The sequence below is a fragment of the Taeniopygia guttata genome, chromosome 5 (assembly GCF_048771995.1).
Source record: "Taeniopygia guttata chromosome 5, bTaeGut7.mat, whole genome shotgun sequence".
NCBI lineage: Eukaryota > Metazoa > Chordata > Aves > Passeriformes > Estrildidae > Taeniopygia > Taeniopygia guttata.
The window spans coordinates 36,549,829-36,568,242 of NC_133030.1; the positions used below are offsets into that span (position 1 = coordinate 36,549,829).

General features: G+C 32.8%; 1 protein-coding gene across 8 annotated transcripts in view; it reads right to left on the reverse strand.

Moving 5' to 3' along the window:
• The window catches only part of NOVA1 (NOVA alternative splicing regulator 1), a 140,641-nt gene that overhangs the window by 20,983 nt on the left and 101,244 nt on the right, over nt 1-18,414 (reverse strand). For 7 of the 8 annotated variants that reach the window (XM_002200503.6, XM_030274573.4, XM_032748819.3 and 4 more), the window contains 2 exons: nt 15,081-15,247; nt 4,742-4,813 (listed from right to left, as the gene is read on the reverse strand). In XM_002200503.6, the coding sequence (XP_002200539.1) occupies nt 4,742-4,813; nt 15,081-15,247 (239 nt within the window). The remainder of the gene's footprint in view (nt 1-4,741; nt 4,814-15,080; nt 15,248-18,414) is intronic. The other variant, XM_002200502.6, reaches the window with a different exon arrangement.

Here is an 18,414-nt window from a genome sequence, read left to right on the forward strand (position 1 = left end):
TATCCCAGGATCATCATTAAAACCCAGTATTTGTGCATTAAGATTAAAGTACTGATAAAAAAAATTATCATTTGAAACATGTTATTATATATATTTAAAAAAATCGATGTCCTAATGATAACAAAAGACTGAAAAAAAGTATTCTTTCCCATTTCTTCCTCCACCTCCCACAAGAATGTCAAATATGAGTTCATCAACTCTTTAAAAGCTGTCAGTATGCTTTATAGACTGCCTTTATTTTCAGATTCTACTTTTCTGTGAGGAATGAAAAGTTGAAGTTTCTGTAAGCAATTTAACAAACAGGGATAGGACAGTTCTTCGAAGTCAGAGAGGGAGATTGGATGCATCAATCATTAAAATATCAATTAATCTCCCAATCTCTTGTTATTGTGTACTATTATATCACATTGCAAGCTATAGATTTTGCATGAAATAAAGAAATAATATAGGCCAAAAGTACAAATTCCAAATACCAAGATTTTAATAGCCATATGCTTGCTCTGCACCTGCTGAGTACAGGCAGTTCCAAGAACACTGGCTCAGTCCCATCATGTGAAAAGGTTGAAAAGTATGATTTATTACAAATATTGCAGCAACAAGATGAGATAGAAATGCTCAAAAAAAAGCAAACCTGAGGACTGAATGAACAAAATCTAAACCTATATGCACTCCACAAAATTTTTATTACATTGCACTAAATGATAAAATAAGAGTTTCAGGTGCAATAGCAAAACAGCAAATTGAAGGTATAATTGTAAAAAATACAAATGGGAAAAACAGTGCTTTTAAAAAAGAAAAGGTTTATATAGTAAGTTAATGACTCAAAGTTTGCTATGACAAATCCTATTTTATTGCTAAGCTTAAGCCTATCTAAATTGTAAGGCAAGGAAAAAGGACTCCTACCCACCACTCCCCTGCCTTGCTAATAAGTGTGAATGTGTGTTTTGGTCTTGTTATTCTCTTAAGCCAGCAGCAAAGGTCAACAGTGGTACCAATTTCATGGAGAAAGGGAGGACTGGAGAAGGAGACATACAAGTTCCTTTACAGGTATACATCAAATAGGCAAAGGAGAAATAAAAACTTAACTTTATGAATTTCTCCCTCTAGAATTAGAGTAACATCAGTAAAGCAGGCAGATAAAAACAAAAAAGAATCTTTTAAACGAATAAAAATATGTAAACAGCTTAATTGTAGAAATACTAGTCCACCTAAAGTCAACCGTCAAAATAATAATTAAAACTTGTACCTTTACTGGGTTCTACAGAGGAAAAGTAAGCATGTTCTATATGACGTTCAGTGTATTATTTATCACTTTAGAGTTGAAATTACCTCTTGAAGTGTACTTTATAGAAGTCAAATTGATTTCCTCCTCCTGGTAAATAAAAGTAAAGCTATATTCTGCCAGCTCCAGGGGCATCAGCAGAACAGTTTCACTGCTGTATCTATATGTCTGTCAGTGTTTGGCTATAAACAAAGCTGACAAAGTTCTTGAGGGTGCAACACAAGTTTTAGTCTAAAAGTATAGAAATATTGAGTTAGTTTCAGCAACAGGCAGACAGGAGGGGGGAAGAAAGTTATTGGAAATTCTATTGCCACTTTGATTCTTTCTTCCTTAGGAAGTTTGCAGTGTATGGATTTTTAAAGCGAATAAAGGTCCAAGGAAGTTCCACTGAAGAAATAAATAAGACATTTACAAGAATAATATTGGCAGATGTATAACTTCCTGGAACAAAGAACGAAAGAGAAAAACACTTCCAGTGAAGAGTTTTCTGTTGCACCCAAGGCAACTCAGTATAATACAAAACATGACAGTTCTAAAGAAACTTTTCTTCCAGTAGATAAGGCATTTTTAGAGACTATCTTCTCATGGAGAATCATGAAAAAAAGTAAAATAAATCCACGAACACTAGATTTTTCCAAAAACAATTAATCAAAAGCTGAAACTGCTATACAAAGGAGTTATGACCTCATCTGAATGGAGGCAAAGTGAGTCATTAAAAGGAAGATCTAATACAAGCCAGATTTCCTGCCTAGCTTCCTCTGACCTCTGTTGGCAGAGCTATTTTCTTCTTGTATTAAAAAGTGTGTCTAGAAATTGTTCAAGCTCTGTCAGGGGAACACAACTGACATGCTTGTACAGCACAAGGCTCACATCAGCTGTTCTCCTCAAAGCACAGACTCCACAATTCTCTAATTGCAATGACTTATGGGGGAGTCCTCCAACCAAGCTTAAAAATCTCACTCCAACAGCAACTCAGCATGAAGTATTGTTTAAAGCTTGCTTAATCACCTTTCTAATCTTTAACTTATTATCTTCTAATGATTAAAATGTTACATAAAATTGAATGATCTTAAGCCTAATATGCTACTTTATCCACACAACAGAGTGTGCTGTGACTTCATCTTACACCTTAGCACTGAATTTCCTGGCATCCATCCAGTTAATTAAGCTCTCTCATGTTATCATAATATACCATCTTGTGAGAAAACCCATACCTGAATGGTTATTTTCTATTGAGAGCCATCTTACACAGCCATATATCAAACCAAACATTTACTGTTGTTCTCTGATACTCTCCTGTTGGGTGCTTACATGGCTACTGAAAGGTTTGAGATGATTCTGTTGGAACCTATTTCGTGACAGCCGCAGTGCAGATACTTGTGGATACCCTGGTGCTGAATGCTAATCACCACTACAGCCTGGGAACAATTGCCAGTGACGTCACTTATCACCAGAATGAACAGAAAGGCCTTAGTTGCCTTATCATGTGCCTTGTGCTTCCTGCTGGAATGGCTAGAAATCACTAGAAAATACAAGAAGGGATAAAATAATCATAAACCTGCACAAGTTTCAATAGTTAATAATAAAAGAAGTTCCAAAAGTCAGTTAAGGAACTCATTACTCTTCTTCATATATACAGTTCTGATGCTGTTCAAAAAAGGTCTTGATTGTATGAAAACTGAATTCAACACATGTTATTAATAAAATGCATTAAAATATGTAATTTGGGATATAGACAGGACACAAAGCATACATGTCACTTAGCTTGTGAATTTAGCTATATTACTTGACAATATTCTCATAGAACAACTTTCTATAAACATAAGTATTTTTAGCTATTGAAAGGTCATTTAAAGTTTATATACTACACTATAATTTTGATAACAAAATTCATAGAACAGATGAAAAGTAGGTGCTTCTATTATGCTAATTAACATGCTCAAATTGTATATCCTGTAAATAAAAGCACTTCCTTTTTCTCTTAATGATGATCATCAGGATATACTTATAATCAAAAAAAAGACCAGTGTAAAAGAAAAAAAAATAGTAAGAACCCTTTAAAAAACAAGCTCTGCACTCATTTTCAAAACCTTTTAATTAAAAGAAACAAAATACTATAATTAAGAGAGAGAGAGAATAAAAGCTGAACAGAGCTCATAAAACATCCCTAGGTGTTGGCAAAGATTTCATCTTTGTCATTTAATGATGATGAAGCCAAGTAACTGTTGCTGGAATGGAAGCAGGCTGATGAAAAAGGCTTTCAAGTTGAAGTCAAGGATATCACAACCTATATTTTTCTATTAATTCTATCTGTACAATTTCTTTCTATATTTCATTACTTTCTGTAGTTGACACCCCCTTCAATAAATGTCATGTGTTGATCAAAGGTATAATGGTTTAATGTTTCCGTTCATGTGAAATTGTTTGTTCATACACCAGCAAGTTCTAAGCAGTTAAAAAAATATCAGAGAATCAGTAATTAATAACAGTGTTAACTTTCAGGGGAAATTAGCTTGTGAAGTAAACTTTTCTTATATTTGATGTTATTTAATGCAAGATCTGATAGCAACATTCAACTAACTGAAACAGACTGTGGGAACTCTTAGCATATACTAAATACTTACATTATTTGGACACAAAGTACATTAAGTTTAAGAGTACATCAAAAATAAATAAGGTATTTTTTAAGCATTAATAAGTTCTAAAAAGCATGGTATGTAGCAATTTTTTAAAATTTGTATAGGGAAGACAAAGATAATATGATAATTTGTGGACACAATCAACTGGACATGGACTTTTCCAGTGAAAATAAAAATAAATGAGTGAAATTAACGTGCTTCTAAAAAGACAGGTTATGCATTTAAAAATATGATATGAATTAAACTAACTTAGATGTGTTTAGCATGCTTTTAGAGAGATTTAATTCTACTTCATTGTTCATCAATAAATTTTAATTTAAAATACTTTTATATTTAAATAATGCCCCAATGTTACTGTCCACAAACACATTTCAAAATTCTGCAATAAAGAAGTCTGTTCGCCATTGCTGAGTTGAATTCCAGCTATTTAAGCATGGTTTAGGGGTAATTCTATTATAATTTAAAACTGATCCAGGATGTAAATACGTGTGTGCATATATACGTAAACACATATAAACCAAGAGTTACTCTGTCTACAAACACATCGTTTTGTATCCTTGCATTTTATCAAATGGAAAAAAAAAGCAAGCCAACTATTTTAAAAGATACTTTGCTTTCATCAGAGATTTTAACAAAGCCCACCAAAATAAATTAAAAGAAGCATTTACTTTACCAATTTCTAACAAGAGTTAGATATCTATGGTTATGGGTGTATATATGTGAATGAACGAATAAATCCTTAACCCACCATATCTTTTTCTGCAGTTTGCAAGCTGTCACCCGTGAAAAGTATGGTGTAGATGGTAGGATGATACTGTACCTGATTGGCTCTGGAGGTGGTCATGGGATCAGATGGAGAGGACTTGGTGGTAGTTGGGGAAGATGGCAATGTCTGGGAACAAAGCAGTTCAGGAGCAAATCAACCTTTACAAGCCTTAGACTGAACAGTTAAAAAAATAAATAAACCAACAAAATAACATAACTAGAAAATTAAAATAAATAAAAAATGCCTAAGACAAAAATCTTTCTCCTACTCATTGGAACTTAATGGAATTTAAAGTCAATTGGATAAATAATGCATGTAAATATGCATGCTTATGCATGTAAAAACAAATTCATGACTTGAAATCAAGATGGTGAACTCACATAAATACTCAAAAATATGTTGACCACATGAGGAATATATTCTTTCCCCTCTCCTCTTCTTGGGGAAAATGAAGACTATAAGTAAACAAAAATTCCAGCAAGTTCAATGAGCACACTAGAAACAGTTATCAGCCTATGAACAAACAGGGCCAGTGTCTGAAATAAGTAAAGAGACATCTACTCTGGCACTTTATAAAGCACCATTCCACAGTAAGGACTTGTAGCCAGCAAACAGTCTTCCATACCTTATGACAGTTACGCTGAAGCTACTGAGTTTCTGGCAATATTCTAACTGCTAAAATATTCATTGATCTTTTTTAATCAAGAAGCAGGTGAAAAAATGTAAGCATCAATCTCATGATGGATGAACATGCAACTAATACCTTAATATCAAATAACTACAAAATATTTATGATTATTGTTAAAAACGTTCCTTTAGTTGAGCAAAGGTCAATAGCTTATTATAGTTCTGTGTTCAAAATAAACACAAAAAAGAATTAAGAGTCATATTTATTGATAATATTTTCTAAATAATATACATACGCTTAACATTAATTCTTGAACATATTAAAAAAGCACTGCTCTGTTTAAAAATTTTATATACACATTTCTCCTTTAAAAGTATTAGATTGTGACAGAAAAACTCTTATTTTTTTTATAAATGTAGTAAAAAAGTAAAATTCCAATTTTCAAAACATAACATACAATACTTATTCAAAGCATGTTTGTGACATCTTTGCAATATATAAATATTATAATATATCAAAAATTACACTATTTTTATGTCAAGAATAAGTGTTAAAGTGCTATACAATGGAATTTATCAAATGCTCATATAGTTACTAATGAAAACTATTTAGAAATAAATAAAGCAAAATTTCACACTTTCAGCAGTTCTGTTACTTACAATCATTGACAGTCCCTCATAAAATAGGTATACATACTTTTGCACTAAAACTCTTAATGCATATGAGAAAGCTGGGACACTGTGAATGCATAAAGTTGTGTATTAGCAAAATATGGGCTTGTACATATGCACACACAAATATTTTAGATGTATGTTAAACAGCATGACGATCCCTTTATCATAGTTTGTACATAAACAGGCAGTCAAAACAGGAAAAATAAAACCTTAAGAAACAGATCCCTATTTTGTGTTTCCAACTTGTAAAACAATAAAAACAAAAACAGTTTAAGCATCAACTGGGACTCTTTTCTTGATGGTTATGTAGAAAACATGATAATGTATAGGATCTTATAAAAAATATGCAGTTTGGCAAACTGCTATTGGTCAGCAGGCACCCCACATTGTAAAAATCAAGGCAATTATAAAGGATTTACCCACGTCTTTATGTACCAAACATGGGACCATCATGAGAGGACCATTTGTGAGGGCCTAGAATTATTTAGCAAAAGATGTGTCTGATTCCACAGTAGTACGCAAGCTAAGCTTGTTCAGATATAGAATTATAGTCCTGATTTTAGTGTTATGATGCAGTATTTCTCTCACCAAAGTCTGAAATTACAATTAACTGATTTTTATCACTTAAGACTAAACAGGAAAAAAAATACAAAAAAAAACCCCAACAAAAAACCAAACAAAAAAATCTAACGAAAAAGAATGGAGAATTGTTTATTGTCCCAATAGGTTTTCTTTATTATAGCTAAGTATTAAACTTCCATCCTGAAAATCCCCAAAAGAAAAAGAAATGCTAATATATTTTGACTAGAGTATTTCAGAAAACTGATAGTTTGTGTTATCAACACCACTGCTAACTAGCACATATGGTACTGTATGTTTTGGTGTGCTAGGCTGCTTATTAAAAGGAAAAATAGTTTGTTCTTCACAGTTGTTATCAAACTTAACTAGTGGATTTATAGGGAAATATGTAGAACACTTCAACACTGGATAATGATAATCACTGATACCACAGATGATTTAAGAAACTGGAAACATCTCAGATTTCAATTCATATCAATCTAAAGCATAGAGCACAGAAATATATGGCCATGACGAAAAAAGGAGTGATGAAATTAATTTCAGGTGACTGTTGGACTATGACATCTACTAAGTAGAAGCATTTCATTATTTATTTTAGCAAAAGCCTGTTTAAAATATGGAAAAAAAGAGATTAATAAATTTAAAAGCAGACTGTATTAATGAACAAGAATCAACTATGAAAAACACCTTTTATTAAAAAAAAAAAATTGCAAAATACTGAAAAGAATTCTTTTTTGTCTTGTGTTTTGGGTGCTTTTTTCCTTCATATATCAGGTTTGTATTTGAGGCTTGATCTCTCTTACACTGTTTACTGAAAAAACTACTTTCAGTTTTATATATATATATATATCTATATCTATATATATATATGTATACACATACATATATATATAAAAAATCATTGACAGTGTTTTGTAAGAATTAATCTCTTTTCATGCTTCCATATAATTCTGGAGATACACCTATTTATTTCTCTCATATCAAAATAACACAAAGTGATTTTTCGAACATTAAAACATCCCCACCAGAAACAGGCATTTGGAGTTTGTATTGAATTTTCACTGGCTGATAAATATTATACAGTCTCAATTGCTTTGCAAAAACTTTTCAGCAAAATTGCTTCTGAAAGAAAGTTGGATAGGACTCGGTATTCTGACTTATTATGCAGCATAGAATGTTTTGGGGTTTTGCTTTTAAATTGGCAAATCTTTAGTATTAGGCAAGCACTCATATTTAGTAGTTAGGTTTCTGAAAATAAGATGTATAAATAGGTTAGAAATTGTAAGATGAATTTACATTACAAATTTCAATTTTTGAGTCTGCTACTTCCATACAGTAATTGAGGATTTCCTGAAATTGCAGGTTGGCTACTGACAATGTTATAGAAAAAAAAAAAATTAGAATTTCTACCATACACCACTTCTAAAACTCATAGAGTGTTTTTTAAGGTGTTTCTTGAATAGTATAATCTAAGCCATGATGAAATTAAACTTCTCTATTTTCTTAAATATTATTACCTTTCCTACTACTTATGAGACAATGAGTTACAGATTACAGTGTGTTTGTTCCAACTTTACCCTTCTAGAACACGTGTTTGAGAAAACATATTTTAAGTATTTAAAAAAGGAGCCTAATTTTAGAAAAAAAAAAATCTGTTTCAGTCATACTTGAGTTGCAGCATCTTCTGAAAGCCCAAGAAAATACTGCTACTTTTTTGTGCTCAAACACCAACTGTACAGGGGGAGACTTCTCTGCGGGAGCACAACACACTAAAAGGTGTGCAGAAATATGGTCAAATCACTGCACTTCCATTCTTGATATTTTTTGATTAACATAGTGAAGATATACTTGTACCATGGCAATATAGATTACATACAGTCCATCTGCATGGTGTTTCAAAAGGTCTCCGAGTCCTCTTTTGATTAGTATGACACCCTTATACACATATTTACACTAATGAAATTTCAATACTTACACCATGGGTAATAAATAATAAAATTGTACTGAGACAATTAACTCTCAGTACTTACTAGTACATTTATATATTTAGGATTAGAAAGAAAAGGCAGAAAATGAAATATTTGAAACAGGGTTACAGATATGAAAGCATAGAAAAAACACCATTTAAATGTGAAGGTGAGACTGTATTCACAGCTTACCATTTTCTAGTTTCTCACTACAGAGCTTGCCAAACAAAGGAAACCTTGGTAATAACATTACCTGTAATAAATAACTATTAAGACTAACCTAATACTGAGTTTCAATCCTGCATATATTAATATTGGTGCTTTTAATCACTGAAATTACTGTGATAAAACTAATTTGCTTAAGTCAATATTTTAATGCACTTTAGGAAAAGGTGTTATCTTTAAAAAAAATTGTATTAAACAGTTTAAGACCTTCTGCAGTTAAAATGAGAAACAGAGAAAACTGCAAGGCCGCACTTTTCTGAACAACCTACAAGACTGCCTTACTAGACTTCCAACACTCTCAGAAAAAAGCCTTTCTTAACAGACTGCTGCTTTGCTAGAGAGTTTTCTTCACATCTGCTGTGATCTCCTTTAGTCTGTAACTTTGCTAAAAGATTCTTATATAGAAGATGACTGTATAAATACAAAACACATTTCAAGAAATATACTTTGGATAAAGAAATAATCAAGGATTAATAATTTGCTTACAATTCAGACTGTAAAAAGGCTACTTTGATGACTTCAGTGATCTATATTTTCTTCCTATCTTTTCATTTCTGTAAAGAATAAATAAAATATATGTTTATTTCATGACAGTCTCTTTGCATTGGTTTTGCTTCTGAGTGGAAGAAGAGACAGGGCATAGGGAAAAATACATAGAGAAACAAAAAGGCTAAGAGGTAACTCATCTGAACTCTTGGGAACCTGACTTTGAGAAAGGAAATAAGTATGGTTAAGTATGATCGTGAAGAAAGATTATCTCATGTTTTGTCAAAGACAAGATGGGATAAAAATCTTGAAGCAAACCACCAGGTTCCGTTCAGATCACCAGATCAACTCTGGATGAAAGGAACAATATAGAATTACTATTACAGAAAAAGGGACAAAAAAGAATGAGGACCTCCTCTTTCATCAAAACTTGTCACAGTAACAGAGAACTTCTACAAGACCTGGTGCTGTTACATAGAAATAACAGTAAACTGAAGTATGTAACTAGGCACAGCCATGAGAAATCCAATAAGATATAGGCTTAAGATTCCTTCTAGAAGAGAAGATTACCTCTTCATTCTGGGATACTTTGGGATACAGAAAGATACACCATCAGAAGGTATGAGAGGACATAAGAATTTTCTGAAGAATCTAAACACCACTGAAAATTTATGTGAAGTTGAATGCTGCTGTTCACCCCCCAACAAAATATTCTATTCTCATTCCACTTTTGAAGCACAGAGAGTTAATTAACAGCTACAAAGTTGACTGCATTCATAGACAAAGTTTTTAATAAATATTGATATTATATTCAACAATGCCAAAATGAAACAGAAAATAAAACTAGTGATGTGCCAGAAGAATTAAGCACATAAAGGACAGGATAAAGTACACATATTTTTATGGAATACTAAACTTTAGCCACTGGATTCAACATACAGAACTAAGTAGCTTTTTTTTTGTTCTTGAAACTTGTGAAGACCCATGCCTATCTTATTATACATTGCAGAATGATAACTGGTGTGATTTTTCACCTCTGTTCACAAGTGAAAAAAGTTTATGAGAAGTTTTTAACTAGATAAAAAGATGACACTGTGATCTATGAAGCTACTTAATTTTTGTTTAAATTAAAACTTTAAATTTCTCATATTCTACAGTTTATTAAGATTCATCTAGGTGATAGACTTTTTTTTCAACAGATGATAAAGAAAAGAAAGGCTTCTCAGAAAGGATAGGCTTTTTAAGAAACCAATGAAAGTTTCTTAAGGAAGGAAGAATCTGAGTGTGTTGGTAGATTAAGAATGAATACAATCCAGCAACGTGCACATGCAGGCCATAAAGCAAACTGCACCCTAGTCTGCCCCAGAAGTGTGTCTAGGAGGATGAGAAGTGGTTCTGTCCCTCTGCTCTAGTGAGACTCCACCTGCAGTGCTGCATCCACCTCTGGGGCTCTCAGGACAGAAGAAACATGGACCTGCTGGAGAAGATGCAGAGTAGGACCACAAAGATGACCGGTGACTGGAGCTCCTGTCCTATGAAGACAGGCTGAGAGAATTGGCATTGTTTATTCTGGAGACAGGAAAGCTTCTTAGAGATCTTAGAGAAGACTTTCATCACTTTAAAGGGGCCTATAGGAAAGATTGGGACAGACTTTTTATCAGGTAGAGTAGTGACTGGACAAGGGATGAGGTTTTTAAACTGAAACAGGTAGATCTAGATTCAATATCAGGGGGCAGCCTTATTGTGATGGTGGTGAGACACTAGAAGTTAACCAGAGAAATTGTGGATGATCCATACTTGGAACTGTTCAAAGCCAGATTGGATAAGACAACCTGGTCTAGTGTTCCTGACACAGGGGGTGGATCTAGATGATCTTTAATTTGACTTCCAGCTAAAACCATTCCATGATTCTATGAAGTCTGCTGAGCCTTTAGAGTCTGAAGAACTCATAATCCAAACCAACAATCCTCTCCTCCATTTAAGCCAATATTTTCAGCTGCGTATTCTTCAACTCAGGTTCTATACAGGCATTTGAAAGAAAAAGGTTTTATTTAAAAACTATTAAGTTTTCTTTTTTGTTGTTGATCAACATTTCTGGAGTAAAAGCAATTGTTTTCAATAGAGGAAAATGAAATAACAAGTCTGAGTTCAGACAATATCTTTTGTAGATTTTGAATAAAATACCTGGGACTATGATTAATAAACAGAAATTTAACTCATGAGACATTAATTATCTACTGAAAACGCTGAAGTGAAACTGATTCCAATAAAAGCTTCAATTGGAATTTCTATACATGAAAGTTTTACCCTAGATTTACAAGGAGGAAATTCTAAATCCTTTTCTATGTTTTGAAAGACTTAAACATTTCATAGAATCAAAGAATCATTCAGATAGGAAGGGGTCTCAGAAGGCCAAACAGTTCAAACTCCTGCTTGAAGAACAGTTATTTTTAAGATAGGTTCTCTTTACTTCCATAAAATGCACAGTTTGGCAATGGCCATCTCTGTTTCCATGTGCTTCCTGGACAGGCTGCTAAAACATCTGCTACCTGCTACAACTGAAAGCTGGAAGGAAAATTCAACTAGCCTACAAAAAAGTTGTAATAATCTCTGAAGCAGGTGATAAAACCAATTTAAGCAGCCCTTTCCATTGTTTATAAGAGTTGCTATTAATTTAGAGGCAAAATGTAAAGTTTTGGATGCTGATTACAAAGACTAAACAGCTGACATTCATGGTCTCTTATGAAAACATGGTTTTGTTCCTGTGAATTATGTTATGGTTTGGAAGAGTTTGTATGACACTAATTAATAAATAGAGAAAATGGAGGCTAAATGCTCATAGCAGTTTCTGGAAAGAAAAAGGGCATAGGAACCTGTTTGTTATTGTTCAGTGATACTTATAGAAATAGCAGATGACTGACATCCATGGATATTGTCTATGTTGTGTAGATATAAAAGATACAAACATTTGCAAATTAAACATCTATCAGACCTACTTGGAGAAGAGAACTCCCTGGTATCCACTGATAAGTCGAAAGCATTAGAAGAGACATAAAAAAAAAACCTGGAGAAAGCTCAAAAGGAAGCACATAGATTTGCTTTCAAATCTTCTGCAGAAGAAAAGCTGAAGTTAAAGGGTAAGAATGTTCAGACAGTGATTTCCATTAGTAAGGAGAAATGCCAGGCCAGAGTCAGTCTCTCTGTGTCCTGTGCCTTACCAGAAGACAGAAAGTGCTGAAGTTCAAGTAGTCAGCAAAGGCTTTACCTACTGCCTTTCTTCATTGACTCTAAACTCAGAAACTTTTTTTCTTAGCTCCCTTCCCTAGGGTGAGTGTTGATAAAGCAGCCCAAGACAGAGAAATTCCAACAGAGAAATGAGAGCTGCATGCTCATACAGACAGAGTGGCTTTGCAAGACTTCAACTATTGGTATCTTTATTCATGGGGAGACAACTACATCTTCTTTTTGACTGAAATATTTTCAGAGTTCCTAAATGAAGGTCAAACTTTTTATTTCAGATACCTTTAAATTTTCTTCAATCTGCAATGTAATATTTTGTGTGTCAGTGTTCTTGGGCAAGATTCTAAGACAGGAAGAACCATGTAAAATTTTGCATAAAATAAGAAATTACAAATAAAAAGGCTTATTTTAAAAACACTCAAAATAACTAGTATTAAAAATTTTACTAATGATTTTAATAAAATTGTCATATTTGTGCTCTCAAGAAGATAAGAACACTGGAGATCTAAATCACAGCAACTTCTAAGAAAATATTATTCTCCTAAATTTTGAAATCGAGGTATTGTATCTTTCATTAAGGTACAGTATAATCTGACACTGAAGGAAAGATTCATTTGCTCCAAATTTTACCTAAGACCTAAGCTAACAACTTCATCTCATGGTAAAAATAATGGATTTTAGGTTTGAGTCAATTTTAGATTGAGTCAATATTTATAGTGTATTAATTTATCATTAACAGATTTGCCTCATTAAAAGAGAATTTAAACAACTCATTGTGGTTAAAATTGTTTAACATATGCACATGCATATCCCCAAATATTTGACATTGTATTATACACCTGTATGTATACAAGTAATATACTTATATTTTAAGATGCAAAGCTAGTATACACTGTACTTTAATCTGTCTTAACTTCATTAGCAGTGACTGCATTCACTAATCCATCCCTCCAGAATTTAATGGAACTTAGCATTTTAAACCAACAAACCCCAAACCAAACAAACTTTCAAAAAAGAGGAAAAAAAAATTTAAAAAATGAAAAAAAAAACCAAAAAACAGCAACAAGTAAAGAAACAACCAAAGCAAACCAATCAACCAATCAAAAAACAGGCCCCCAAAATAAAATAAAAACAACCTCAACAACTTTGCAAATACATTTTCTGAAGAAATAGTGTGGACAACAAGATATATCATCTTCAGACACAAGAGAGTAATTATTTAGGCATTGCACTAAAGAGCTCTGTAATCTGGTTTCTCAGGATCTTACTGACTTACCTAAAAACTAGCTTCATTTCATTTCAAAAGGGGAAAAACACTTTTTATTGCATAACAGAACACTCATGTCCAACTGGATAAAGAAATATTGGCATAAAATCCAATATTTTATCAGCAGAAAAGCCACTCAAAATATAGATCATTTTCAGATCTTTCTCTCTCTTTCAGGTATAATCATTTTCACGTCTAATAATTGAGAAACTTATAAACTTTATAATCTTATAAAATTGGGGGCTTTCTTTTTAGTATTTTCTTATAAATTATCTAGAGTAATTAGTATGCAAAATTATTGCATACATAATAAAATAAATAGTAGTAAATATTAGAAATCATATAAATCGTTTATGCACAGTTTCATCCAACTAAAGCAGTCTGTTCCAAACTCATCCTGCTCAAAAACATCTTTATATAAGCATTCTGTATATGTCACTGTATACAGAGTAAAATAATTGCACACAGTTACCAAATTATAGGAAATTGAACCTTACTAGTGTAGAAGGACAAAACAGTCTTTTCCCACATAGGATAGATGAGTATCTAAAATCTTTCCTCTACAGGATAGACAGACAAGACAAAATTTTACTAATGTCCATTAATTTCTTTCTTCATTCTTTTCTTATTCAATGCAATGGAAAATAACTTTAAATCCTATATGATACATATGTCCTTACAGAGCAAAATTTTTAAAATTAAAATTTGTATGGAAAATCAAAGAATAAGGAACTAGGGTAGTAACAGCTTGCAAATAGTTTTTGCAGTACTCAAAGATTTTGAGTGAAACCAGTAAAAAATAGGCAAAAAGATGCTCAAAAATAACATAAAATGAAATTGTAAAAAACTTCCCAAGTAAATTATCCTTATCTTTTAAAGTTCTTACAGGCAATACTTTAAGTTATCTAATTTAGGGTCTAAAAAAGAAGTTACCTTTTTTCTTTTATTTATATACATAAATGTAGAGAACATTCAGTTAATCTGTTATTTTTAGTAACACTTAAGATTTACATAGGGTTCACCATTTAAGATTAAAATTTAGCAATGTTGAACTAAGACCCAGAGGTCTATTATCACCTTATACAGTAAAGAAAAGTTTATGAAAAAAACACATTAGAGCATGGCATTGGAATTTATAAAACACTGTCTAAAAGAACTGCTGAGAAACATAGAACATGTAAGTACAAGGAAAAAAGAGTACCAGCAAGTTAATAAAGTCTAAAACAACATTTTCTTAAAGAACAAGTTATGTTTACCCCTTTCAGCACTAAAGCTTTAAGACTTCTAAGGAGCTGCTGTGACTCTCTATTCCCAAGCAAAAACTCACTTGTTTGATGCGGTCTGGGTTAACAGTGGTCTGAGGCTGTAGGATGCTGACAGGCTCTGTCTTGGCCACATTCTGAGGCATTTCTCGAATCTTCTCTGCGATGAAGCCATGAACTGCATTTAGTGCTTCGACTGTTCCCTGGATCAGACACACCCGCTCCGTAGTACCTGCAAATACCAAGAGTCATCTGAATGGTGTGGATTCTTCAAGGTCCCACAAACTGCTTCTATTAGGGCACAAAGATGGCACTGAAAGGCAATGCTGCAAAACCAATGAGCAATAGCTCCCTAAAAGTACAAATGAGAGATTTGTGAAAGATAACATACTGATGATGTGAAGGTATTTTAAACAACTATAGGTGTAGATCCCACAATCACTAATTTTCCAAGTCAGCCTGGATAATATCACTCGGAATACTCATAACCTTCTTCCAAAATGAAATTGTTCTGTTTGGGCTACAAAAAAATCCACACCAGTTCTTATCTATCGATTCCTTATTTATAAACCTCTACAGGATGGCTGAAGATGAATGCAGAACTGTGGAAAAATACTTCCTTGATTTTTTTTTTTTTTGTGATGAGACTGGTTTTAGATGATTTTATATGGCTTTACTGTATAACAAACAAGGGGTATTTTACATATTGGGTTACAGTTTGATACATCTTCACTAAACAAATATAAAAACTCCCAGTATCAATCCTAAGGGTAAGAGTATGATACTTCACTGAAACAATCCATGTTCTGCATTCCACGTACTAAAACACTTAAATAGGTTCCAGAAAATCAGTTTTGACTTGAGAAACAGGATCTGACAGGAGTTGGAAAAAAACTCCCCAAAACCGTCAAAACCAACTTAAAAAGGAATATTGTAGTTTCCAATTTCATTCTGCAGGAATACCAATATAAGACAACCTACAAACTCAAGTAAAACTGCCTTAAAACTTCACATAATCCGTACTTTCAAAAACATATTCTTTACACTTCCAACATACACAGTTTTTTAATATTCATCACCTCACTCTTGTCTTCAAATACTGGTAGAACAGTTCTACTAACAGAAGATGATTATAAAATAAACTATCAAGATACTGGTGTATTCCTAAAAATACAGTAATACCATAATACTGATTTTATTGCAAATATATATATATCTATTCACTGTCAGTGCATATTTTTCTCTAAGACTATGGAGAGACGGAGCAAAATAACAAAATTGAGCCATGGAATTAGCACAAAAATAAATAAAATAATATTTTTAATTTATATACTCCTAGTAAATACTATTGATATAAGGTCACAAATTAATCTCTTCTCACACTTACTCTACCTAAGAAAATGAAAATGACAATGTAATGATGTGGCAAATACTAATAAGTTGACAACAATTTCTGAAATTCACCATATGTTGGTTGTCTTCATTTCCACTGTACAACCTGCATGGAATCAGACAGATTAATGTACTAGAGTGGTATGAAACCTCCCCCATAAAATTCCCTTCCTATCAATTTTATGTTTATATAATCAGCTTCTATCATCTTAAGATATGCTCCTTATAAGAGTTCAACATAGACTTTAACAGAGAACAGTACGGTAACCTTAGAAATTTCCAGGAAAATAATTGGATTTTATCAGTTGATGCTCTTCACCTGCTTCTGTGGATGATCTTCAATATTAAATACTTTAATACCTAAAGATGAAGAAGCACACTAAGAGCCTTGCCTGCTCTTAAGATAACATATTCACATATAGTTAAAATCTGATTTTTATCTTTAGTATCAGGCAATACCGAAATTCAACACTGGTAGAAGCACTACAGCAAAAAAGAAAGAATGATAAACACACTCTTTTTTTTTTTTTTTTGTCTATCAAAAGATGTTATTTAAAAATAATTAAAATTAGAATTAAAACATGTCAACCAATATTTCAAAATATGTCCTTAATATAAAATTAGAATGTTCACACTCTTGACTGCAAGTTATAAAAGTTTCCCAATCAAATGCATATTTCTCAAGAGGAAGCTTTTAAAAATATTTTTGTGACCTCTTACAGCATATTTTCAACAAATCAGCTTCAAAATATTGAAGCCAAAACAAAAAGCTAATTTTCTTTCCCAAACGCTCTCTCAGAAAAGGGAGTTTGACTGACAGGAGTGAAAGTCACCACAGCAAATGAAACTTGGTTCCTAGACAAAGCTTTCTTAATGTGTTTTTCCTTTTTCCTACTTGGCTCTATCCCCTTTTGCAAACATGGCCTGTGGTTTGTGTGTAAAGCAATCCAGCTCCGAGGAAATGCTCTGGGGAGCCTTTACAAGGTAGTATTAATTGTCTCCTAAACGATGAGATGTGAGGTGGGCTGATCAATGCAGCTAATGTAAGTGTTGTGCGGCTCTGCAGACAACACAGGCAAACAGAACATGGCTCGGGTTACGGGCCAGCCACCAGCCTCATCCAGAGAGCTCTCACCAGGGACGGCTCCTGGAAAACACTGAATGGAGAACACTCCGCGCTAAACAGGAATTTCGGTACGCTTGACGCCAAGTGACTAAAGGGTGTTTTGCAATCTGTGTTACTTTAGAAGGTGCTGCATAATAAAATTATGCTGCATGTAATACTTCAGACCAAACATGCTACGTTTCAGTATGTATAAACTAGGATGTAGCAGCAGAAATCACTGTCCCATGAAAAAATAATATTGTGCAAAAACACATCTCACACGGAGTTAAAGTCTGAAATTGCACATTTCCTTTGATAGTCATGTATGCAAAAAATGTAAAAGTTAAAAAATGTGGAGAAATTGTACACCTATACAGTTTTGAATTGTCTTAATCTTTTTGAAGAAATGTTGTCATATTCCTTCACAACTGTACTAGCTTCTCACTCAGATACCAGAATACAATAACTTACAAGAATTATACAAAAGAAAAACAGCCAGCTATATGACCAACCTGTATAGTAAATACAAACCTACAAATCACTAACACTGGTGAAATTTCTGTCATTTTAAGAGCTTTTGGGCTCTCTAGTGTATGAATTAAAGTGTCAGACTGCTTATAATTTTCAGTTAGCAGTTTTATCCAATCCTTTTTTCACATTTCTGTGAACAAAAGCTCAGCCATGTATATATATATACTTTTTGTCATATGATTTTCAAAATATGTATTTAAAATACAGAACTAATTTTTGAAATAGCTGGCAAAGAAAATCAAACTACCAAAACTCACTACCCTTATTTATGTTTTGTAAGCATACACAATATCAAATTGTTCTCTTTTAAAAAATTATTTACAGCTGAATTATGTGCTATAGTAAAGGCAGTATTGTACACTGCCTTTACT